At 44.6% G+C, this 26,619-nt stretch overlaps 1 protein-coding gene across 1 annotated transcript in view; it reads left to right on the top strand.

Annotated features, from left to right (window-relative positions):
* UMOD (uromodulin) overlaps positions 1–26,619 on the top strand; it is a 256,077-nt gene that overhangs the window by 180,182 nt on the left and 49,276 nt on the right. The window contains exons 13-14 of the mRNA XM_085629081.1: positions 4,937–5,094; positions 10,400–10,645. Coding sequence (XP_085485207.1) covers positions 4,937–5,094; positions 10,400–10,645 — 404 coding nt within the window. The remainder of the gene's footprint in view (positions 1–4,936; positions 5,095–10,399; positions 10,646–26,619) is intronic.

The following is a 26,619-nucleotide window of genomic DNA, read 5'->3' as shown; positions in this document are numbered from 1 at the left end:
ATCTAGCTAGTTTCATCCCCAACCCCATGTGCTCTTTTGTTGTGCTTGAGTGATCAAAATACACAGATATGGCAAGAACCTACTGGCCAGTAAAAGGCAAACCTATCCCCAGCAAGGGCTGTAAATAAAAACGGGTGTAAAATGTAGCCATCCTTTCTAGTAAGAAAACTAAAAACGCGTAAAAACCAACCAACGTCTACATTCCATGTCGAATGAAGATGCAGTCAAACTGCCATCTCCCTCACCCCTTTTCCTGGGAATAACTCAAATGTGACTAGACCCCCCTTCTCAATTTCAAACAAATATGATTGCTGTCACTGGCACTCGCACACCCGCCCCCTCCCCAGCCGTAAAATAACTTGGACCCTGTGTAAACTGTGTCCCATGCAATAAAGTTACAATCTGAGCATCTGAATGCACTGCAGCCCCCCACCCCTTCGGCAACTAGACCTGGATCTGTGTAAACCGCAGGTTCCCCTCTGACCCCTCCTGGGGTGTAGGAGCAAGGCAAAGGAATGTGCTTCTCGGGTTAGCGGCGAGCGCTCAAATAACATGCGTTGGGGAGCAAGCAGGTTTTAACGCAGGAACACATTGAGGCACCATAGAAAATAGGATTAAAAGTATGTTTACCCGAACACCCTGTGCCAATAGAATAGGCCGCACCCATTTTAACTTGCCTATAGGTAGGCACAGTTGTGGAAGCGCAAATGTATCCAACAACCAGGTTTTAGTGGCCATTCAATAGCACTGTCTGTGCCAAAATGTTCGAATCATGTCAATATAGATCGAATAGTGAACTGCAGGGATGTTTTCCAAATTACGATTATTGCCCTCATCAGAGGCATAACAGGAAAATGTTGTGATTTACCCGGCAGTGGTGGCTGACGGTAGCTGGTAGGAGGGCTTCGGAAAGTCCCTGGTTCTGGAGTGGCTACGAGGTCTTGTGGAGGCTGGGGTGGTAAGGTAAGCCCACCCTTTCCCAACTCTTCGTTGTGTGGGGTGGGGCCCGTGACCCTGATACATACTGACCCCTCCCTATGACGACTTGGCTAAGGGTGGTGTGTGGAGGCATTAATAATTGGCATGCAGCCACGCCACGGACTGATACCCATGCCTCCCGGACCTGCTGCAAAAAAGCTAGTATCATGGTCGGATTTGGAAGGCGGGCAGTTGGGCGATGGGCTAGTGCCTCAGGGTAATCTGTCGGCTGATTTTCTAATGCCTCCGTAAACGGGGCCTACAGAAACGTATGGTCTAACCTGGCAGTGGCAGCTCCTCTGATAAGGCGGAGGAGCATTGCCCCACTGCTCTTAGAGTAGTCAAACAGGGAAAATAAAATGCTAATAACTGAACCAATATTTTTGGTTGCTGCGAGGCTGGGTTAGGGCAAGGCAGGGATATTGGCTCAGTGTGTAGGAGAGGACTCGGCACACTAAGTGCCATGAATACTTGGCCGGCCAAGCAGTCATGCGCACTTTGCATATTCCCCACCAAGCTGTAAAGGACAGCCTGTTAGGGAATATGCACAGGCTCCCTGTCCCGATCTGAGCGCCAATCCATAGTGCCCAGACCAATCACAACACTGCATTGCAGCAATGTGATTGTCCCAGGGTGGCCTGTGGGCCCGGGTGCTTCCTGCAGCTTCTTCCAGACTTGTGTCTGGAAGTTCAGAGAAGCAGGAAGAAATGCGGCTGGCGGAAAAGGTAAGTTGCTCTTTAAAAAAATATTTTCAACCACCCCCTCCTATCGTCCCCCCTCCTGCCTCGTCACCCCCATTCTCTATAAGCCGCCACTGTTCCCCGGTCCCTGCCAGACTACTGTAAAGTGTTGCCAGTAGCATGGGCATTCACATGCCTTGCTGTCAAACTGAGGCTGGGGCCAGGTGTTATTCTGGCCCTTAGGGCATTCTTATCTCCGCCACTTCGCTTGTGGGTCAAGCCCGGCCCAGAAGCAGTGTCATTCTCCCACTGGGCCATCCATCACTTTCAGGCCATGGTGGGTATGGGGAGGGCGGGAGTATTCAGGGGCCTCACGGGGGGCATTGTCACCTAAGCCTCCCTTTAGTTAGCAGCATGAGCTGTGTGTTTTTCTTGACCCCAACCTACTGCCAGGTCATACTCTAAGGGTATAATGGAATGGGGAGGGGGTTAGAAAGAGAAGTGGTCTTGTTAGGGCCAGGTGTTGTCACCTCATCCCAGCGTCTTTTAGGCCTTAGTGGAGTGGTGGGGGAGTGGTTGCATAGGCCTCGCTGTGAGGTCACCTTTCCCAGAGGAAAAAAAACAAAGCATATAGCATTATGGTCTCAGAGCTGCTGATGTTGGAACTGGGGAAGTACGTTTGAGTTGTGGTGCCAGCTCAACATCGAGTGATTCTGGGCAAATCACCAGATGAATCAAGGCAAAAACTGGTCGCAAAGGGGCAGATTCGCAGAATCTGCCCCTTTGCGACAAGTATTTTTGCATTTGGGATGCATCATCCCAAATGCAAATATCACAAATTAAGTAACCGCGAAATGTGCAATTACGTAAATTGTGATTGCATTTAAGGAATCGCAAATTGTGATTTGCATGTTGCAAGTTGAAATAGCGATTTCGCTATTAGGGGTCACAAATTGCCGTCAAATAAAACTGGACGGTAATTTGCGAAAACTTTGAAAAATGCGCTAAAGTGCATTTTTCAAAGTTACATGTTACACACACACATGAGCTTGGGGCATGTGTGTGTGAAACATGTGGTCACATGGCAATTTCAGGGGTGCAACAGGGTGTCCATTTGGCACCCATGCACCCTTGAAATTGCATGCGCAATTTGCGAGTACCTATTTGGTACTCGCAAATTGCGCATGAAATTTTCATTGATTCTTATGGACCTCTATGCCCACAGGAATGAATGGGTAGCAATTCCTTAAGTCGCAATTTGTGAGTCGCAATTAAGGAATGTTTAGGAATCGCAAAAAATGTTGCGATTCCTACATGCATAGACAATTGCAATTCTTTAATTTCGATTCTTTAAAAATCGCAATTAAAGGATCGCAATTGCCTATTTTGATGCATGTGCACCTTAATCTCCTTATAAAGAAAACAGAAAGAGGGCTGAGGCAAAGGCAGAGAAACCGCACCTGTCAAAAAGGGCAGGAAAGTTATGCTTGGTGCAGGAAAACTTAGGAGTGCCCCCCTCTCCACTCCCTACTTGGGAAACCCAAAACTAAATTGACAGAAGTTATGGATTCCGCACACACAGAATTATTAGTCCATTCAAAATCAGTTCAGCACAGATTAATGGCGATGTCCTGAAGAAATTTCCAAGTCGTATTCTTTTTTCTTATGAACTTTATTTTTTATTGGGAAAGACGAAATACATTACGTTGATAAAATTCAAAATTCATAAACCATTAGCCGACGCGTTTCGTCCCCATAGGGACTTCTTCAAGGCTCTAAATTTAGTTCAAGGTATTTATTCTTTTAAGGATCTTTATTTCAGCAGTTACGCTCTTGAAAGCATGAAAATCGTCCTAGCGTCTGCTTAAAAAACATATTTTTTGAAGCAGACGCTAGGACAATTTCATCCAGCTACCATGCTTTTTCTTTGGTGACAACATTGTCATTTTGTATGGATTTGCTTTCAAGAGCGTAACTGCTGAATTAAAGCTTCTTGCTCTCCACAGGGCTTTCTTGCTTCAGGGGTATCAGGGCCACTGCTGGGAATAGGAAACAAGGAGGCTGCACAGCACACGTGGGTGCAATAAATAACAAATTACTTTATTGCAAGCAAAGGGAGGGTCACTAGCCCAGTTTCCGGGGAAACAGTGCTCTCCAGTGGGACAGAGAATCCGTCTGATTTATCACTGGTGTAATCGAAAGACCTTGGCCTGTCATTTGCTAGTGGCGGAGGAAGAAAGGATTTTATGTATTAGACTAACCCAAGATGCGTGGCACTTGGCAGGGTAGTACATAGAGCAGGAAAATTGGGATGGCAGAGCCCTCCACCCAAGTAAGCTACCGCCCCACAGTGCAATGCCTTATTTCTAAGGAGCACTCCACACTCCCCTTTCCTGCAGCACCCCATGATTACCCTGACACTGAAACACGTTCCTCACTGAGTGTGCACTTGATCTATTGCAGATGCAGTTACCAGCTCCCCCACAATATTAGCAAAGAGACTCCAGTTGAAATATGCAGCTTTCAAACAGGTCCACTTTCAGGATTCTGGGCAAGGGAGGGCCTTGAAGAAGCACTGGTGGTCAACGATGGTGCATGGGGGAGTGGGCCGTTTTGAAGATCTGCTATTTTAGATCCTGACAATTTTTATATGCCTAAGAAACATTTTTAGTAATACTGGGTCCATTTGCTATGTCTAGTGGCCGATGCATACCCCATGGAGGAATACAGAGCACAGGACATGTGTGTAAACGCTGCTCCATGTTTAATGTCCACTGGGCACAGGTGCATGCTGGGCCCACTATGACGTGAACGCATAGGGCATGGGGATAGATCTTGCTTTATTCCTACCGGGAACAGCCATGTTTAGAGATTACTGACGTCAAGGGCGTTTGGCTTAAGAGCGTGGCGGAATTGCATTAGCGTTGAATTCATTTTTTTATTTTTTAAACACACTTTTCTTTGGACCTACCTAGTTAGAATACTGCTGAAGGGAGATTTAGTGCCCCTCTGGAGGGCGGCGCCCTGGGCGTGGGCCCAGTTTGCATATGTTAATGGCCAGCCCTGCTCCCACCACATTGACGAATCAATAGAGAGAGTGGGCACGGAGCTTATTAAATAAACTTAATTCAGTGCAGAACACAAGTGGACACCTCTGGGCCCCAGTGCCACTGCTCAAGCTGCACCATTGATAGCTATGCCCGGGTCTTTTTAGAGTTATGGGGATTTGGGGAGTGCATTTTGGATGATTAAACTTCCAATATTCTCTTTATCCACAGACAAACGAAACCCACGCCACCTACACGAACATGATATTTTTGGCGATGAGATCGGATCAGATAATAACAAGAGACAGGGAACTCAACATAAGTTACTCCTGCACCTATCCGCTCGATATGAAGCTCAGTCTTCAAACAGCACTGAAGCCCATGTCAAGGTAAGTGGTCATTCCTAAATACTCTCCAAACCTGTGATAACGTCCTAAGGCCAATCGCGACTGGAATACTGGATAGTTATTTTGATGAAAACAAGGGATTAAAAACTGATTTAAGCGTTCCTTCTATAGCTAAAAGCTCACACAGAAAAATTTGCCCTCACAGAAATGAGCTCTGTCACATATTTATGTCACGACTTAGGTTACAGGTTAAAAAATTGTGTAAATATGCCTCATAGAATTTGCAGAATTTAACGCGATCAAATTCTCTTTTAAGAACTGAACAATTTTAGGCCGCAAATTCCAGTTTCTGTGTAAAATCGAATTATTAGCTGTACACAAAAATCAGGTGGTTTGCACTTATGAATTGGGGAAGCAGAAACCTGACGCTAATCAAGGGTGCTTCTAGCACGAGCGTGCTGTTGCGCGTGCAGGAATGAGGAATAAGATGCATTATTTGCTCGCCATCCTCTAGTCCCACATTATGCAGGCAAATGACGCAGAGCTAATTTGTGATCCCGATGCTGCCACAAACTGGCAGGCGCACAATTTGAGCCTGGAAAATGTGGGACAGTCATGATCTGGCCTTTAATCACTGCAGAAATGGAGGCCAATTTTAGTGTATAGATTTTTTTAAAATATATTTCATTTAGTGTTTTATGCATCAAAGATTACTAAAATATCATACCAAAAGACATATTTAAACACTACAGCCAGCCGCGGCTGCGGCAGGTAAGAGCGGTAAGGCAGAGGGGCTGGCTGGGGGGGGGGGGGGGGGGGGATTTCGAGAGGCGACCATGAGGGAAAATTATTTATTTATTTAATGTTCCCTTGCGGTCGTCTCTCGAAATCCCCCTCAGCCGGCCCACCGCTCTTACCTGCAGCGGCCGCGGCTGATTACAGCGTGAGCACCAATTCAGCCGAACTACGGGGCACATCAGCAACGAGGCGCTAGAAAATTATCGCCGCTTTTGCGGCCGTTTTCTGCCAAAAAGCGGCGATAATTTTATCGCCTAATTAGCGAGGTCACGCTAACGCGTGAAACCTTGCTTTAGCGCACTAAATCTTAACGCCCAGCTTTGCATCCATGCAAAGTGGGCGTTCCTGACCTAACATGACAGGAGAAATGTCGCTAAGCAACATTTCTCCTATCATCAAGCCCCACGCTATGAAGCATAGCGGCAAGAAAAGTAGCGATAACCCCTGTTATCACTACTTTCCTTACGCCTGGTTCAGGACTGACTTAGCCATGATATCCTATGGAGGGTGGATATCATGGCTAAGTTTGTGAGGCCCTATCAACAAGCTAACGCCTCATTTCGTGAGATTATCGCTGGGTTTCCAGCGATAATCTCACGTTAGGCAGTTAGCGCTAGGATTTTTATCGCTTTTGAGATAAGCGTTGCTATTAGCACGCTATCTCAGCGATAAAAATCCATGCTAGCCTGCAATAATTATCCTAGCGCTTAGTGCGCTTAGCGAAAATTATCGCCGGTTGTTGTTGATATGCCCCAAAATGTGCATTTAATTATTTAAACACTGGGGGCCAGATTTATCTAGTGCGTGCGTTTCCTATGCGTCTCCTCTGCGTCATGCATGGTGACGCAAGGAGCAACGTAACTCTTGAAGTATGGTTAACTATGCCACGCAGAGCCAGGGCTGGCTTTAAGGCAGAGCAACAGGTGCAGCCGCACTGGGTGCTGACCTGTGGAAGGGACGCTGACCTGGGGGGGAGTGGGAGGCGCTGTTTTTATCAATAACTTATGACTGGAGAGATGAGGGGCACTTTTGCCTGCTGGTAGCGAGAGAATCTGAGCAGGCGGTCATGGGGTGTGGGGGCACCAAAAAGGTTTGTCGCACCAGGCGCCACCAGCGCTACAGCCGACCCTGCCCAGAGCCACCTTAGAGTAACGCAAGCCAGCCCAAGTTGCTAATGAAGAATGTAGGAATAATTGACAGGAGAAATAAATGAGAGAAGGAAGGACATTAAACCTAATTTCTTTACATGCACTGGAAAAACGCCATGTCCATGATTATGTACAGAGCACAAAAGAATAAATGCTGCTAAACACAGATTTTTACATTTTATAAAAAATATTCACCAGCTTTTGCAACAAATAGAAACTGAAAACAAGAAAGCCCACTCCTACCCCATGGGTTCTTAGACATTTAGAATTACACAATTTGTTTCACAAGTTTACCACTGCATCACACATATTTGCAATGTTTAAACACAGTGGGATTACACGATTTCCCCGGAATAAAACAATACACAGTAATGTCCTGAAGAAAGAATTATAATCCAGGACTACAGGCTTCAACATTTTCGGTTCAGTGTACATTGTAACATTTCTCACTTGAACTTCAACACGTAAGCACCACCAGCACTGAGAATGTCTCCTTAGTGTAAGGCAATAAGCTAAAAAAACACAGTCTGACCCAAATTTAAGACCAAGTTCTGATGCATTTGGCATTTCATATCAATTAGTTTGTCTAGTTCCCCTTATTTCTGGTTCTCGTGTTGTTATTCAGTTTTCTATAAAGTATCTTGCTAATAATTAAGGGGGTCATTACAATGGCGGAAGGCCCGCCACCGCCAGCTGGTGGCAGGCCCTCCGCCATCGGACAGCAATTTTCCCCCCACCACATTATGATGGCGAGGAGAATCGCTTTGCGACGGCGGCTGTCACGAAGACCGCCTGCCACACTTCCGCCACAGGCGTTACAGGCGGGCGGTCCCAGGCACCTCTAAGCACTCGAGTCCGCCCGCCATCGTAATTACCACCTAAGTCATTATCTATCAGGCCACACTTTTGCAATATATAATGATGCTGTCAAGCAATTTGTTTCCTTAGGAAAAAAAAACAAATATCTAATAATTGCGAGTGGTAGGTATATATGGTAAATGCACAAATCACCAACTGATTTATTTTATATTTTCAGCCACTGTTTATCAAAACATGTTTAAATGCCTTCTTTTATTTTGCTGAGCGTGGTCGCTAGCCCCTCTACTTCTGAAGACACTAGCACCATGTCCTAAGTATTTCCTTTCTAATACTAAGGACATGATCCTCATATCTTTTTACAATGGATTGGAAATCTACCGAAACTTGCACGAAGAAATGTTCCCACATTATATTCCTCGTGAGAGCAACAGAATCTTTATCGATGCTGTACCCAGGGGCGAGATCCCGCCAATGAGATCATGATTCCGAATCTGCCCTTGCACCAGATCTCCTTGTTGGCCATTTATTGCTGTGTGAACTGATACTCAAGCTCACAATGGTTTATTGTGTTGCCCTTCACCTTTCTCACAGCAGCGGTGGCACTTTTGGAAAGCCTTTGACTCCTGAAGGCTAGATGAGGAAGGCTTTGCCCTTCCTCGCAAGTGCTTTACCTTCCCCCTTTCCTTGTTCCACAGCTAAATCGGGGAGAGGAGTTGGCCTAATGGCTAGGGTGGTCGACCACGAATCTGGCGAACCGGGTTTGAGTCTTGGCAATGACGCTGAACATCCTGTGATTCGGGACAAATCACTTAATCTCCCTGTGCCTAATAAAAATGAATGTGTCCTCATGTAACGCAACTGGTGCTATGTAAAGCGCTCTGATACCTGAAACCGGGTCAAGTTTGCGCTATATAAAACTCTGTAAAAAAAAAAACTTTATCCAGAATTTGAAGCAAAACGTATAGAGGAGAGGGCAGCAGCTAATGATTCTCCTGCTAAAATCTAATCTCTACTTAACAAGGCTAAAAAAAGTTGTGAGCCTTTTGACATTTCAGTGCAAACATGTAGGGGCCCCCTATTCAGATTGGTCTCTTGACTTGCCAATCAGGGACGGAATAGTGTGCCACAGAGGAGACCTAAAACAGACCACAGCAGATATTTCTTGGTTTGCTATGGTTGATATGCTTGGGTTGCTATCTGTCACACAGGAAAGGATTCCGCCGCTTTTCTACTTATTTCTGCAGTTTCATTCTTTGTGGCCAAGACGATTCCACACAATTCATCTATCTATACCTGGTACACCCAAACTCAGATGAGACAGAGATACGTATTTGCATATCATTTTCCAACATTTGGAAGTGTGCATTGTTGATGAAAAACATACGACTTTCGGTATTCAAAAAGGGCATTAACGAGTTGTAAAGTGAGACCTTTGTCTCGTTTTTGTTATTTTAAGAGTTTTATATAGTGAAACTTGACCCGAATCGGGTATCAGAGCGCTTTACATAGCACCAGTTGCATTACATGACGACACATTCATTTTTGTTAGGCTCGGGGAGATTAAGTTATTCGCCCAGAATCACAGGATGTTCAGCATCATTGCTGAGACTTGAACCCAGTTCCCCAGGTTCAAGGTCCACCCCCCTAGCCGTTAGGCTGTTAGGCCTACTCCTCTCCTCTAAGTTTAACTTCTCTTAAGTTTAATTGGGACCAAAAGTCTGGCTTCAGTTAAACTTAAGACCAAAACTTAAGTTAAACTGAGACAAAGGTCTAACTTTACTACTCGTAACAGCCCTTTGAGAATACCGAAAGTGGTGAAGTTGGACATTTCTCTCTGTTTACCTTTGAGAATCAGGGCCTGTGATTTCAAAGCTTAAGGCATCTGATCACACTTACTAATGCAGTTAATGGTGCAACTGAAATTCGATGATGCGTGCACTTTCTGGTTACATTGCAACTGTAGCAGTGTCAGTATATATTTGCATACGTAGACACATACAGAATATTAATACATTATTTCATCTTAACGCTTACATGTGAGTATAAGGGCAAACTACAGTTTTATAAAGGTCTAAACATAAGTATACATGCATTGCATACATTTATTTATCTGTCATTGATCGTTTCAGTAAAACATTTGAAAATCCATTCTTCATTTTAGTAACGTTAAACCACACTGAGTATACAGAGTGCTTGCTGCCTACTATGTAACTATGCAAAACGTATAAAGTATTAGGGTGGAGCCAAAATTAAGCTGCTCCAAAACATTTGCATATATTTTTCGTATTTTACAGGCAACATCGCTCTGTAAAAATAAAATTACACAAATCCCAATGACTTACATTTTCAACGTGAAAACAAACATACAGTGGTAGTATAATAGTATGATATGCAAATTAACGCGGCTAATTGCAAAAAACGCGGCTGATCGCTATTTATTTTTAAGCAAAGATTGGGATTTCAAAGTCTTTGATACATTTTTGGTATTTCGAAGATTTGTGTGTTACGTTTTGGCATGAAAAAAGTACTTACATGACATAATGTCCTTCTAATATAAATGTAATTGTTTAATCCTTGTATAGTTCTCTGAGTATCAGCTTTGGAGGCACAGGGGAATTTAAGTTATTAATGGCGATCTACAGAGACCCAAGTTATGTTTTACCATATGATGCTTCAGAGGTTTCTCTGTCAACAAAGGACTACTTGTATGTTGGAGTGATGCTCGACGGGGGAGACCCATCTCAATTCAACTTGGTGATGAGGAACTGTTATGCAACTCCCTCAAGCAATGCTTCAGATCCCATCAAATATTATATTATTAAAGACAGGTAAGCCAGCCTTCCTTCTCTTCCTTCCTCTCTTCTCTCCTTTCTTCCTTCCTTCCACCAGCCATCCCTCCCTCCCATCCTTTTTAGTTTCAGTGGCTCTTTTGTCCATCAGCTGATATTTCTTTATCAATCCAATTGCAAGTTCTGCCAGTGCATAGTTTGGTACCTTGGGAAAATTGATGGGCTATTGCATCAAGAAGGGCGGTCGATTCTCTAAGCTCTTTGAAATTGTGATGGGTCAATGATTATCGTTTGCATGCTTGTTATGTTGGTAACATTAAAGCTTCTTCCATGTGAATCCTATAGACGACTATTACTCATGGCCATCTCATACCCCTGCAGTCCTCCAAGCTGCCACCATTAGTTGAGCAATGGCAATCAGCAGTACTCTGCCTTCTCCGAAGTGATAATCATTAGAGATGATACGGGTTGGAACATCATGTGCAGTGAACTGGTCACTGACTCTGCTCCAAAGTATGTGCAATCACAAGTACATGGTTTCACCTTCAGATCCAGTATCTCTCCTTCCATCTTAAGAACTGTACTGCTAAAAAGGTGTGGTGGTGGTGGCGCCACAATCACAAAATCAATGGATGTTTGGCTATGTGGAATTGTTCCCATACTCCTAGTTGCCAACGCAGTCTTCTTGGGTTAACCTCCAACAATTTAACAATCACTCCTGCTACTGGCTCCAGATTCCTACATAAAACTCTGAGGCCTGCTGATTGAATGAGCATGAAGACTTTCATAGCAGAAAACCTGAAAATGGATCAGCTCTAGACACTTTCAGGCTGAACAGATTTGCCATGCTTTCTGTGTTTATCTTTATTTCTTTTCTTTAGCTCTAAGTGCATAGCTCAATGGCTTTTAGACAGTTAAATGAGGACCCTATGTGGGTTGAATAAAATTGCTTGCTGTTCCGCTGGATTTTCTATGCTGCCCTGGTAAGACTTGATCACACTGTTATCTGGTGTTAGGTTTTGTTGTACAAGCAGGCATAGGTCAGAACTGCAGAGTTTTTACTTGAAACCTGAAGGCAATGAAATATAGGCACTATGAATGGCTAGGAGGCATGCCAGTGGTGGGGCTAGCAACTTAAAAGTGTCTGACACCTCTGCTTTTAGAGTAGGTTTTAAGGACCCTAGATGATTGGCTGTGCCAGAGTCTACATGACGAGTTGGTTTGTTGCATTTAATTTTATTTTGAAGTTAGAAAGGGGCTGAACCTTATAGAAATTTGAAGTTTAGGCACAATGTTTTGAAGATGATTCTGGTGTTTATAAGGACCCAGTGACCCTGGTTAGTGGTTTACAGGCCAATAATGAGGAGAATGTCTGAATTCTGTTTGTTTTGTGATCTGTGTTTGGTAGGAGACTAGGTGAATGTATAGGGCATTGATGTTATCAAGATGTGAATTTATGAGTGCCTCTCTTAATGAAACAAGACCAGTGATGGATTGAATGCTTAAATTAATCCAAGTCACTGGCTATCCCTCTGGGAGGCATCTCCTTCCAATGTTCTTTGCCAATTAAACCATTGTAGAATGTGACCGATCATAGGCAAATCTGTCAGACCAGGTCTGGTGATGTGTGATTGACTACAAGGGACACGCCTCGATGGCTCATTGTCCTGGCCTCCCCAAACCCTCCTTTCATTGACTTATGATAGTTCTTGCCCGGTGGGCTGTTTCTTTCCCTGTCTCTGCATGCCACCTCCATGAAACAGAGAAAGGCATGTCTCGATACCATGCCGGGGCTGCAGGCAGGCTGATATAGGGACGGCATGATCCTGCAGTGCAAGACCTGTCCAGATACACCTAGCAGCACCTGCCACTGCCCATGGTGGGCACCATTGGAACTCATAATCAATTGTGCTGCTCTTAAACCAGGATACCTCGATGCACATTGCATGGTGTGCCGCAGCAAGGACCACCCTGCTGGACACCATATTTACAAAGTGAGTTTTGGAGGCGTCTTGAGCTATGGCTTGACTAGGACTCACAGGTTGCAGTAACAAGAATATAAGTAAGGCATCCAGCTACAATATACTAAAACATACTGGCATAGAGGACTCTAGCGCTTCAGAAGACATATACATCATCGACTACAAGGCGCAATGTACATGAGTGATCCGGAAGACGAAAACAAAGCACTTTCTATGTAAAATGATGAAAATTGTAGAAAGGGTCACTTTTGGTCCTATATTTATGTGACTCTCACAGGAAATAACATAATACTTGTTTAAAAATGCAAGTATAACAGTATATTAGAGTGGAACTCTAGAAATACCTATCATGAAAGTTTGTTGATAAGAATAAATTGATGGGAAACATAAGTATTGTTAGAACACAGATATAATAGTAAATTAATGAATGCCCAAATCATGAGTAGCAACCTTCATCAGTTTTCTTATAAAGATCCCAGTATTCATTCGCAAGAGTGATCACTCAATGAGTGGAATGCTCTCTGCTGCAACAAGGCAGTGATCTGCAGGTTGCGAGTTTGAATCCCAGCAAGGCTAATTCAGCCTTCCATCTTCCAGAAGATCGGCAAATAGAGTCCCATGAATGGGAAATAGTAGCATCTGTTATTTAAATGGTAAGAAATGGCACATATGCGGTAAGAAACCCCAAATAAAGTATGTTATTAATAAGCCTTGGGTTATGATTATATCAAAGTTGTGTGTACAGCAGTGGTGTTGATGAAGGAGAGTACACATTAATTATTGGTCTGGGTCACACAGTTTGCTTTTCTGTGTGAAAGTGTGACCTATTCCTCATTAAGTTCCTTTTACTCCTAACACTGTCCCTAAAAGAGATTGGGTGAGCACTGTGTCATTTTGTTTGAAGGGGTGGGTGATCTTTTTACCACTATGTAAATCTTAGGAGCCATTGAATTCAAGACTGTTCTGTTCCTTCCAGGTATCTATTGTTTTGAGGCCTTCCATCACATTATTGAATTGTTTTTGTCTCCTGTGGCACATCAATACATTTGAGTGGCATCAGTGTAGAAGTACAAGTTGTGAGTTTTTAGGAGGGCCACAGGGTGCTTCAGGTACATGTTAAAGAGAGGTATGTGGTGTGACTCTGTGGTTGTTGAGGATGGCCTTTTGGAAGCAATCAGAGAGGAAGAATTGAAATTATTTTAGAGAGCCTTTGGCCATGTGTTGAATTGACTGGAGATGGTGTTGAAGGATGATACTATTGACAGCTATGGCACTGTTTAGCAACATTTTCAGCTAAACCTAGGACCACATCCCAGATCTTGACAAGGGGCATGTTGCTGCCAAGGTTGAGCCAGGTCTACGTTGCTTTGAGATTGTCTATGAACAATTCACCAGTTAATAGACTATCTACATCTGTTTTTGTACCTGGTGTAATCTGTTCTGCCGTTACCTTGCAGCAAACATCTTCCAGCCCAAGTCTCCGCCAAAGGTGCCATGTATGCTGTTTGTCCATTGCCCCTTCAATCCACTCAAAAAGTACACCTCTCAACGCACACATCCATAGTCATTACCCCGCATCACTCCTATCCCACTGAACTCCTGCTATAGCTTATTTCTTACTCACGAACAAGAACAACAAAATAACTCCCTGGTCCAAATCTATCCCATCACCTCTGGTTTCTGACCCCACCCAAGACAGTTCACTATTTGCACCCTATCTGCTATCACCCACCCTAAAATCTGGCCCTTCCATAAACCTGAGATCCCCCCTCAGAAATGTATGTCCGCTCATATGTTATTGGCTCTTCAGATTTGATCTCATCACGATGCTCAATATGACTACTGTTTTTAATATATGAATACATAAAAACTGCTTGCATTATCATTGACAGCTCTTCCATCACTGTACCAGAAGCCTTCCCCAAATCTTCAGTGCTGAGGTATTGGCATGATCACTGCTCTGGGCCTTATCTTCTGTGTAAAAACAGTGCACTAGTCCCCATCACTTCTTTTTATTCTTCTCTGAAAAACATAATCCAGGGCACTCAAGTGTGTCATTTACTTCTCTTTCCCTTGATGCACCGCATGCAAATCAAAGACAAATGACAAATTCCTCATCCTTATTTGAGACCTCTCCATCCAGCTACCTTACACCATCCTTGTAACATGGATCACAACTCACTGAGCCTTTTCACTGTTGTTAACTTCCCATTCCCAGTGAATCAGGAAATAAAAAACACTTCAGACCGAGTGCCGGACACCTCTTTGATGATTTCAAATGCACTGAAAAATATGCTTCCAACACAAAAATGCCCCACTTCTTGTGCGGAAGTGGCCATCCTTCTCAGCATGGTTCATTCAAAGGCAAACACTGAGGTGGGACCAGTCTAGTCAGACTTGACCAAAGCCTTCAACTCAGCATCATTTAAGCTAGATCAAGCAGTACTGCTTCCAAAGATAAAAGCCCTATTTATCATGTTCATTGTGTCTCAAATCAGCGTATGAAGTTCTTGGTATTGCATGGGTATGGTGTTGATATAAATCAAAACAAAAAGATGGTGGACGGAAAGCTGAACATTGTCAAAAACCCACCCCTAGACACAGATATGTATCAATTTTTGCTTCACTAACCATGCCACCCCAGTTTAGACCCAGCCATGGGCAAATCAGTCTTGACCCTGCTCCCCATGGGAACAGTCCAGCCCGAACTGCCAGGCCAGGTCCTCCCCGGACCGGAAAACAAGCATCAAGGGACTGGTTTCTGGGTATCACCCCTCATCAGCCAAGCTAACTTGAAACTAGTGCAAAGTGAGCACGGGACCTACGTCTGAGCATACCCTTCCCACTTGGGACAACTATAGCTAAACAAAAAGATGATGGACATAATGCTGAACGTTGCCAAACATTCATCCTCTGTCACAGATCTGTGTTAAAATCCATTGTTTTTTTGCTTACCATGCCACCCCAGTTTGGACACTACCATATGAAAATCAGTCTTGACTCTCCTCCCCTTGGGAGCAGTCCAGTCGGAACTGCCAGACTAGGTTCTCCCTGGACCAGAAAACAAGCATCCTGGGTCTGGTGTGGGGTATCAGCCCTCATCAACCAGATTAGCTTGATTCCAGTATCCAGTGACTAAGGGAGTACAGGACGTACATCTGGGCATACCCTTACCCTTACCACTTAGGGCAACTATAGCAAATCAAAATAATGATGGACGGAATGCTGAACATTATCAAACATTCACCCTCAGTCACAGATCTGGGTTGAATCCATTGTTTTTTTGCTCACCATGCCACCCCATTTCAGACATGGCCATATGCAAATCAATCTTGATCCTAAACCCCGAAACCAGTCCTACGATGCTTGTTACTGGTCCAGGGAGGACCTGGCCTGGCAGTTCAGGCTGGAATGTTCCCATGATGGGCAGGGTCAAGACTGATTTGCATAAGGCTGGATCTAAACTGGAATGGCGTGGTGGGCAAAAAAATGATGGATTTAGAGCTAGATCTCTGTACTGGGGGTGAATGTTTAACATTTTTCAGCATTTTGTCCATCATTTGTTTTTTTGCATTTTTCACCGTAAGTGAGAAGGGTAGGCCCAGACATGGGCCCTGTGCTCACCATGACACTGGAGTCAAGATATCCTGGCTGCTGAGGGGTGATACTCTGCAACATGTCCTCGTGTGGTTCTTTCCGGTCCAGGGAAGACCTGGCCTGACATTTTGGGTTGGACTGTTCCCATGGGGAGCAGGCTTAATACTGATTTGCATCTGGCTGGTTCAAACTGGAATGACGTGTTGAGCAAAAAAAAAAAAATATGGGTTTAGTCCCAGATCTAAGTACTGGGGGTGAATGTTTGACAATGTTCAGCATTCTGTTCATCATTTGTTATTTTTGCAGTTGATGGAAATCCACATATTATCCATACACTCTGTAGCTCTACAGAGATTACACAAATACTGTGCTGTGTTGCAAGCAGCAGCGGTCGGCAGCGGTAAGCGCGGTGGGGCATTGGGGTATTGAGGCGGTGGGGCGGGGTGGGTGGGGGAAGTCAACAGAAGACGGAATAGGTCAAATTAAGTAAATAAATAAAACGTATTCCGTCGTCTGTCAACTTCCTCCCCGCTCCGCTCCACCGCGCTTAGCTGCACAGGTTGCAATCTGCCCATGAGTGTTTTCTACAAAAAAATGCATGATGTTTTCATTATTTATTGGTCAACAAACAACAGACTATAACAGACTATAAGTAAGTATCGCCCCTCTACCTGCCAAAGTAGGTTTACCTATAATAATAATCTCACAGTACATGATCCCCTCATCCCGCCTTCCAAAAATGCATCATTCAGACATTAGGACCAAACATTCCGATAGCTCTCCATCGTGGTGGACACAAAGTAAGTGATATTCCACTGCCCAATACATCCAGCATTGGTCTCCATTCGCCATCAAAGTCAGTTCCTGATTCTTCCAGTGCATGCATCAAATATTCTACGGCCAGCAATAAACACAGCCTGTGGTACCATTGGGTAATTGGGGTAGTCTCTTCCTTCTTCCAATTAAAATCAAGAATTCATTTTGCAGGCCCAAACATTGGAAAGCTGAGTACAATCTGTGTCTTCCTACTCATTTGTGGCCTGGTGGTCTTAGACCTAAAATGATACCTGCTGGGTTATCCGGGCATGTGGCGCAAAGTTTTCCTTAACTCGTCCCAGAATGCTGACTAAGATTTTTGATGAAGGTGTGTGAACTTTTATTCCTCAGTTAGCAGGAACCAAAAATTAGCTTCTAGTTTGCAAGAACACAGAAGACAGCTGGCTCGGCAACCAGTATGAATTAGCGCCTGCAACGAGGACTAGGGAAATCAAAGGTAGTCTAAACAATGAAACTTAAAACTTTGTCCATGGCGGGAAAGTTCTACTCATCTCAAGAGTAATCAATGACTGTCCTCAAGTCTACATGCAGTCTATATACAGTTTGTATCCAAATTCCTGCCTTCTCTAACACTCAGGCCCTCATTTATGAGGATTTAGCATAGGGCAGCGAAGAAAGGCACCTTGCTGCAGTTCCCTACACCAAAGTAAGAAGGCTGTGATGCACTGTATTTATGCAATACGTGTATTCCTATCCTACCCCCTCCTCGGCACTGACTCCATTTCGGCAGCCTATCGCCAATGCAGGCAACCGGGTGCCTTTGTTGTCAGCAGGATTGTTTTTGTGCAGGAAGGGGCACCTTCCTCCACAGAAACATTTCTAAGAGGCGTTTTCCTCTTTCTATCTGTGCTGCAGAAAGAAGAGAAAGAAAGTTATTTCTTCTTGTTATGCCTCACCTCAGGAGGAATAAGGTTTTGGTGCTTCCCCTGGTTTACATGCTCTTGTAAATTTTAGGAAGTGTCAAAATCCATGGGTGTTGCGTGGGGAAAAGCCACCACCACGCCCATGGTACGCCTCCTGAACGAAGAGTAGGGCAACAGAGAAATTTGCACTGCCTAGCCTTACTCCATATCTATGAGGCTAGTTAAAACCACACATAGTGGCTTTGCAAGGCCTCTTAGATATGATTTTGTTAATCTGCGCCACCGGAGCAACACAAAAAGTGATGCTCCGGCAGTGCAAGGGGCATGTAAAATATGCACCTCAGAGATTTTGTAGGAAGTGATACTTGACTTGCTTTGACAATTCATGCTGCTTTGCATAATCTAGTTTCAGATGCAGTAAATCCTCCCTTGTCATTGGCGAGAACAACATCGATTTTTAGAAACACGATTGCCTTTTCTCAAAACCATCCATGTACACTTGTTACTCACAATCAACTTGGTCTCCCAGGTCATCCTTTTTGGAGGGGTGAATACTGGAATTGGAGCATTTGGCCAAATGTGGCTAGAAGTGTGGTTTGTTGCTTGGTTGATGACATCTATGGCTATACATTTTTATAGAATTACTTTTTTTTTTATGGGTAAGTCGCCACCTTGAGAGATGGTGTCAGAAAATAGTGTTTAATCCATAACTGATGGGATACCCATTTTACGCAGAGGAGTAGAATTCAGAGTGAGGGTGATATTGTTACATACTGAACCCATTTTCTAAGCCCAACACGAGTTGACTTGTCAAGGAACTCACTGCATGTGCTGTCTGAGTTTCAGTGGAAACCACTATGATTTCATGCAGAACTACCCCACACTTGATGACTTAAAGGAGCCTGTTTGAATTCTTAAGTGAGGGGCCAATGGTAACAGAGGTGTAACATATGTGGTTGCAGAATGAAAAGGAAGGAGCCATAGCAGTGGAAGCTGGTTAGGCATAGTTTGAATAAACATCAAAGATAAACAAGCATTGGAAATGCAATAGGTCTCACATTTGCTTGAGTTGGAGCTATTGCGTTGTAAATACCCTATGCACTACTCTTGTAAACTGTGGGTGTCACACGGGCAGAGTCAAAGGCAGACACCAAAAAGAAAAAAAAAGTTGCAACGGGTGCTGAAAGCATACATGTGCCTTTGCCGCCAAGAAGTGCATTTTACAGATATTTCTTTTGAGGGCATTCGATTTTTCGAACTAGAGGCACACTCACTGTTTGTGTCAGTATGTGCACATCTGTATTTTGAGTGTGTGTTTTGTGTGTATCATTTTGAGGATATTTGTTGTATCTTTTTATTTCTGACTAGTAGCAGTGTAGTCTGAGTATGTGTGGGTTTGGGTATATGTGTTGATCTCTGCGACAGCTTTGTGTGCTGGTGCGTATTCGAGTCTGATGAAGTGCGAGTTTGCGCACATTGTTTGGAGAGAGAGAGATGCATTGCTGCCCTTCCTCTACGTTGTGATTTAAGCTACAGATAACACAAAATGGCAGCAACAGGTTAACAAAGAAAAAGGACTCCTCCCATGATATTCTTTAATGTGAAACAGAAAGAGGCCTTCCTTGCTAGCTCCACACCAGTCAGTTAACAAAGCAGCAATCTTGGTCTGACTTCTCTTTCTCACAACATTGTCTCTCTCTCCCCCTATTGGGCAGCAACTCTCACAACCTTGTTACACTCTTCCCCTTCAGGGCAACATATTGCTCTGACATCTCCCCTTCTGTCTTTCCCCCGTGTCACCTACATCTGTTCCTACTTTAACTCTAGACCTCTACAACACCCCACCTATCAACACACTCCACCTTTTAACCACCTCACACCATATCTCTACCAATCCTCTCACTATCCCTCTTCACCTTGCAACACCTCCCCCAACCTCCCCCCTCACCATCACACCCAACACCTTCCATCAGCCCGTCAGCCCCACCTACACCCTCACAGATCCCGGCATTGCCATCTCTCAAACCCCTCACCTTGCTCTACCTCTCCCACCCTCCCCCCTCTCCTCTACTCCCAGCACCTTCCATTTGCACGTCAGCCCCACCTTTACCCCTACTGATCCGGGCATAGCCGTCTCTCACTCCCCTCCTCTTCCGACTTCTTCACTCCCCCTCCCCACTGACACCCACTCAGATAGAGCTATATACATTGTCCCCAACCTCGACTCCCCCTCAAAGGACACTGAAGAGGCTACTACCCTGCCTACCACCACGGTCCACCCTTCCAATAAGGAAACTATTACACCTGTCCTGAATCTTGACAAGTTATTTTCAGCCCTCCAACAAATCAATTCGGACATCCGTACACTGCACGACCTTATTGTAAAACAATCCAGGCCCTCTCGCTATACACAGGAATTCAGTTCTTCCACACTCCCCAAGACCTTTAGCCGCACCCATCATCGTCTTGCAAGCTCCCAGGCGTAGGGGTCTCCAAGTTGGAGCACTGTTCCGCACCCGAATGACATATCACGCCCAATCAGGCTGTTAAACCCTTTATCTGATTTAGAATTAAAGGCCCTCCTTTGCTCTTATGAGCTAACTTACCCTCCACATAGCGCTGGACTTCCAGCTTTCGCACATATAGACTCCTGAATACAATCTATCCCTACCAACACATACAGACCCACCAGACACAACCCCAGAGGTATTGTTGAAAATAACCTCTCTAGAATCCCCCTCACAACCGAACCATCCACAGTATCCATCAAGCAGAGTCTAAGCTGTATCCTGCTGAACTGCAGATCCGCTTCTAGACATGCAGCTGATATAGCTGACCTACTTATTACTAAAGAACCAGACATTCTGATCCTGACGGAAACCTGGTTAAAGGAAACATCTCCCCCATCATGGACATCCTGCTACCCCCTAACTATGACATCACCAGACTAGACAGAACGGACAGGCCAGGCGGTGGGATAGCCTGCATACACCAGATCAGCCTAACAGTATCCAACTCCAATGCCCCCGCTTTACCCTCTTGCGAATATCTATGCTTAAACATCACCAACAACAACAAACAAATATGCTCTCTACACACTTTCTACCACCCTCCCGGAGACAACCTCACATTCATAGAACACTTCATGGACATTCTTGCGTCAAATGACAGCCAACAAAAAAAGCAAATTTTCTTGGGGGACTTCAATCTGCACTGGGATGACCAGAACGACCCAGGGGTAAACAGCCTCAAAGTTTTCCTCGCTGACCTTAATCTTAACCAAATATGTAACAGCCCTACACACGACAAAGGTGCAACTCTCGACCTAATAATCTCCAAAGTTGACGCCACTCAGCTCGACTCGATTCTCCCCTGCGACTTGTCTGACCATCATGTTATTACAGTCCAAGTCTTGGAAACGATTAAACGACTCCGAACACAACCCCTGAGAACTAAGACCTGGAAGAGAAACCTGAAAAACATCGGCTCTGACCTTATAGCATCAGCTAATTCAAACCATCTTTGTCCCCCCGAAGACCTCGCTGATGTACAGGGGCTCACCAGTCACTACTTTCACTACTTTCACTACTTTCACTCCATGAACAACCTACTTGACAAAATTGCCCCGCTTCAACTGAAAAGAACTTCTACAAAAGAATCAAAACCATGGTATGATGGGAGACTAAATGAAGACAGACGCTCTCTTAGAGTAATGGAACGTGGCTGGAGAGCTGCCCCCTCAATTGACCACCTCAAGCTTCTCAGAATCTCCAGAAATGCTTACTTTAGGAAGATCAGAAAAACTAAAACCGTCTTCTTCAGGTCTCAACTAAGACCTAGCCAAGAACCACCCCAAAAAGCTATTCGATCTTATCAAAGCTCAGACCAAGAACCTACCTAGTCTCCCTAACGCTATCCCACCTTCTCTTCCCAATTGTGATGAATTTGCCTCCTTCTTCGCTTCTAAGACGGAATCCATTAAATCAGATCTACTCAAAGACCTCCTAGCCATCTCAGACTTGAAAAAGAACCCATCACTGCCGCTGGCTGATGCCCAAGATAATGACCTCCCAAAATTTAAACTAAAAAACAACGCAACTTGGTCCCACTTCAACACCTACAGTGAAGATATCATATTAAAGACTTTAACCGCTCAACCCTCCAATCATTTCATAGACCCGCTCCCAGCTAATTACCTAAAAGACTTCATTCCTCTAGTACTACCCCTCTGGACCAAGATCATTAATACGTCCCTTCTTCAAGGATCCATCCCAGACAGCCTGAAATCAGGTCAGGTCTCACCTATCCTAAAGAAACAACAGCTGACCCCTCGGACCCAAATAACTATCGCCCGATTTTTAACATTCCAATGCTAGCCAAACTCCTGGAAAAATGCGTTAACTCACAGCTGAACAGTCACATTGTTCAATTCAACCTACTTAACCAATTTCAATCAGGCTTCAGAGCAGATCATAGCACTGAATCTGTCATGACACATATACTAGATGACGCGCTAAAAATCCTAGACCAAAACGAAGCCTGTCTACTAATTCTACTCGACCTGTCTTCAGCCTTTGACACTGTCAAACACAGCAACCTGCTCAAACTCCTGAAACACAGAATGGGAATATCTGGAACTGTATTTAACTGGTTCACTTCTTTCCTCCAAAATAGATCCCAAAGATTCAAGGTCAACCAAACCCTGTCCAACCCCATGCCAGTCACTTTAGGAGTTCCACAAGGCTCCTCCCTCTCTCCCACCCTTTTCAACCTCTTTATGGAACCACTCACCGATCTTCTCAGCCTCGCCAAAATTCACATCCACATGTACGCTGACGACACCCAAATCTACATCAAGATCCACTCACTTGATGACATCAAATCGCTCAACTCCACGCTACAAAAAAATCCAAACTTGGCTGGCCGAAAACCATCTGAAACTAAACTCCCTCAAAACTGAATTCCTCTTAATCGCTCCTCCCAACAAAACTCCCATTATACTGGACTGAATGAAGCACTTAACAGCTCTTAATGGACAACCTCTTGTCGTGGACTCAGCGAAATTGCTAGGGGTTACGCTTGACAGTAACCTAAAGATGCAGAAACATATCAGAGTCTCCACAAAAGGAGCTAACTTCCACCTGAAGACTCTACGAAAACTGAAACCCTTTCTGCCTTCCCACGATTTCAAACTAGCGGTTCAAGCCCTAGTAATCCCTCGCGTGGAATATGGGGCGGTAACCCTATGCGGCCTCTCAAGGGCATCGACAGCCCCGCTAAGAGCCACGATCAACTCAGCTGCGAGACTCATCACGGGTTCAAAGAGAAACTCACACATTTCCCCAGACTTGAGAGCCCTCAACTGGCTTCCGTTTGAGGCCAGAATCCATTTGAAAATGCTTGTATGACACACAAGGCGCTCTACCACAACGCCCCCCACTACCTAGCTCAGAAACTGGTGCTCTCTTCGGGCATCAGAGCCTCCAGGAGTGCCAAGACTCTTCTTCTGAAACCACAACGATTTGCCCAAAAAAAACCCTATAACCGATCCTTTTCTGGTATGGCTCCTAGGATCTGGAATGCCTTGCCCAGTGAAACAAGAATGAACCCTTCCTCTGCCGCATTCAAAAAAGAAGTGAAAGCGATCCTCATGGCTAAATTCACGTGAACTCTATAACTGTTTACTGTATTTTGTTTTTCGTATGCTGTTTTTACGCTCCTTGGTTGACCTTCTGTTAGCTTAATCTTTACGACTTTGAGATTTGTATAACTCTTTCACTTAGATCTTGTTATGTTTAGTTCTGGTTTTCCTCTTATGACTTGTAAAGTGCTCTGTTACTCGCAAGAGTCTTGTTCGCGCTATATAAAACCTTCAAAATAAAATAAATAAATAAATAAGCTGGCTGCCAGAGCTACCTGCAAAATGATTTGCCTAGCGGCTGACGCAAAGCACCACTAACCTCGGTTTTCTCTGCATGATAAAAATAACTGGGTGAACGGCCGGTGCAGACAATTGCGCATATATCTGGTCTTTTTTATGGCGCAAACTCAACCCAAGAATGCCGGGGCGCCCTATATAAGCAATAACTACAACACACAAAGCACTTCATTTGCAGGCAAGGGGCGATTAAGCGGCGGTGCCCAGAATCACAGGATGCTAAGCCAACGCAGAGACTCAACCCTGCTCCCCGTGTTTTGCAGTCGGCAGCTATGGCCCTAGTGCAGCTTCTTCTCACATCAAGGGTGGGATATGAGAAACTGCTTCAGTTGGTTGTTTTAAGCACCAGACAACCAAATAACAGCAAATTCATGCACCCAAGTGGCACAAGCTAGCCATTATCAAGGGCCTCCATTTAACTCACCTGGGTGCAGGACTGTCCGCCTAAGTCTTAAGTGCAGGCAAAGATTGTAGAGGGAGCTAAGGGGTGCCCGGCAGCCTCATGTGTTCTGACAACGACATATCTCCTGGAAGGCCTCTCATCACTTGCTTCTATGGCCGCACTATAAGCACAGGAGCCTGATACTGGGAGGCATTTGCCTTATGCGTGCTGAGACCCGACACTCACTGCCGACCTTAAAGCTCTATAACTGCTAGGAATCTTTAACCGTTCTGCACCCTAACCTAAGATGAGGGGGGCATCGACAGCCCCCCTATACCAGACCCAAGCGACGCCAGGCAGACGCACACCAGGGACATGACTTGCTCGGTAAGTCGCTACCGGCTAACCAGAAAAGGGTTCATTTCATCACAGAATTTAACATCAGGCGCCTGGAAACATAAGAGAGGATCCCTCATCTGTGACCCCCACCCACTTGAATGAAACTGATTCCAAGCCTGACCCTCTGCCCCTCGCAGAGAAGAACTTCAAGGCACAGCATGTGCAGTAAGCATCCCTTTAAACCCCATGCAGTACTCTTTTAAACTATGGGGTTCACATGGGCAGAGTCAAAGGCAGAAAGCCCAAAAAAGAGCATGTGAAAAGCACACACACTTAAAGTATGTTTGAAGACGAGTGGTGCCATGCTCTAAGCCTCCCAATCTGCACATACAGGAATGCCTGCAGCACACTGTGTCCATGAGCTGCAAGTAAAAGATAAAGCACGGCGCCCGTTTCATGAGTGCCGTACTGTGAGTTGAAGATTGTTTTCAAGGCAAGCCGCGCCGTGCACAACAAAAGAAAATCGCAGCTGCCATCTTTGAAGATAAACCTTTTCATGCCATGCTGCAAAAATTAGAAAAAATTGTTCTCTGAAACAACAGATAAAGATTTGAAGGGAAGGAAACTGAATTTAGGCGGTACTCATCTGCCAAAAACGGAAGTGACATATCGCTGTGTGAACCACTTAGGATGCTGCAACCAAGAGTGACATTGCAGTGAACCAATGGTAAGAAGCAAGCAGGAGCAAAGTTCTTTATCGACTATAACAGGTCTTCCACACAGTGCATGCGCGCTGCCTAGGCTCAACCTCAAAAAGGAATACATGTCCATGGGCCAGCGCAAAGGACTTTCAAGAGAGTGAATTAGAGGAAAGTGACTCAGAAGCCTAGCAGTATGATAAGTGGTTTGTCCATTTGGTTAGAACAATTCAGTGCCTTTTAATCTTATCAAGGTAGAAAGATTGGATATTTTGAAGGATTTGGAAGTACCCAAAGGGGTGGGGATATCATCCTAATAGTAGTTTTCATGTTTTTCACAAGTCATGGAGGAAAATCGGAATATGGAAATATGTTCAAGAAGAGAAATGAAAAATATTCAGAAATACTGTGCTTGAAAGAGATCCATCCGAAAGTATCAAGAGATGTTGATTCAGGTTGGGAAGATGTTGTGGGTAAAGTTGTGGCCAGTGATACATTGAGAGACGGCCTAAGTGCAAATCGATTAAACAAACCAAAGGAGGAAACTTTCTTCAAGATCTGCAGATCTCTGCGGATTTGTTTTGTTTTGGGATTTTTTGTTTTGATTCTTCATATTTGTGAATCTTAAATAATTTACTGTTTTATATTTATTTTTTGTATTGTGCTAGGTATCATGATCTCTGGTACTGTTGTGTTGTTTAGTCATTTGAAAGGAATATATGACAGGGGAAATCTAATAATTTATAGCACAAAGCAGTGCAGCAACCAAAGTTGCTGTACTGCCTTGTGATAGGAAGAGAAATCGGCTCAGCCCCATGTCTACTAAGAAATGTCGCTGCTGCTCTGTTCCCCAGATCTGTCACTCGTTAAGGCTGCTTAGAATCATGCACACACATTTGAACTATAGAGAGGTTATCCTACCGTTGTTAGTAGATATAGGCCTTTGGGCCAAAGGCCATGAGTGGCAGTACCCATGTACCATCCATGGCACAAAGTAACTCAAAGTAGCTCAGAAAGCCATTTGCTATCATTTTAGGGTTACTTTCCAAGGCAAAAATGCTTTGTGCAGGGAAATAAATACTTTGCCAACACTCTGTGCTAGTGTGCATCACTCTTTTGTGAGTTTGCACTGGCACAAAGGGGCCGATTCCGATCCGGGTCGGAAGGGCATCGAACGCGATCCGGCAGGAAGAACTGCGAGCCGTACGCGTGTTTTCCGCCCAACTCGTACAGCTGTACGAGCGAACAAGTACGATGCGAGCTACGTGAAATTCACCGACCGAGTCGTTTCCGGGTCCGAACCGCTCCGTACGACTCGGTCGTAAGCTAACCGTGGCGTGCAATGGATGCTATTTACGACCGAGCCAGTACGATGCA

This window comes from Triturus cristatus, chromosome 10, assembly GCF_964204655.1.
Source record: "Triturus cristatus chromosome 10, aTriCri1.1, whole genome shotgun sequence".
Classification (NCBI taxonomy): domain Eukaryota; kingdom Metazoa; phylum Chordata; class Amphibia; order Caudata; family Salamandridae; genus Triturus; species Triturus cristatus.
This window is presented reverse-complemented; position numbering and strand designations above follow the sequence as displayed.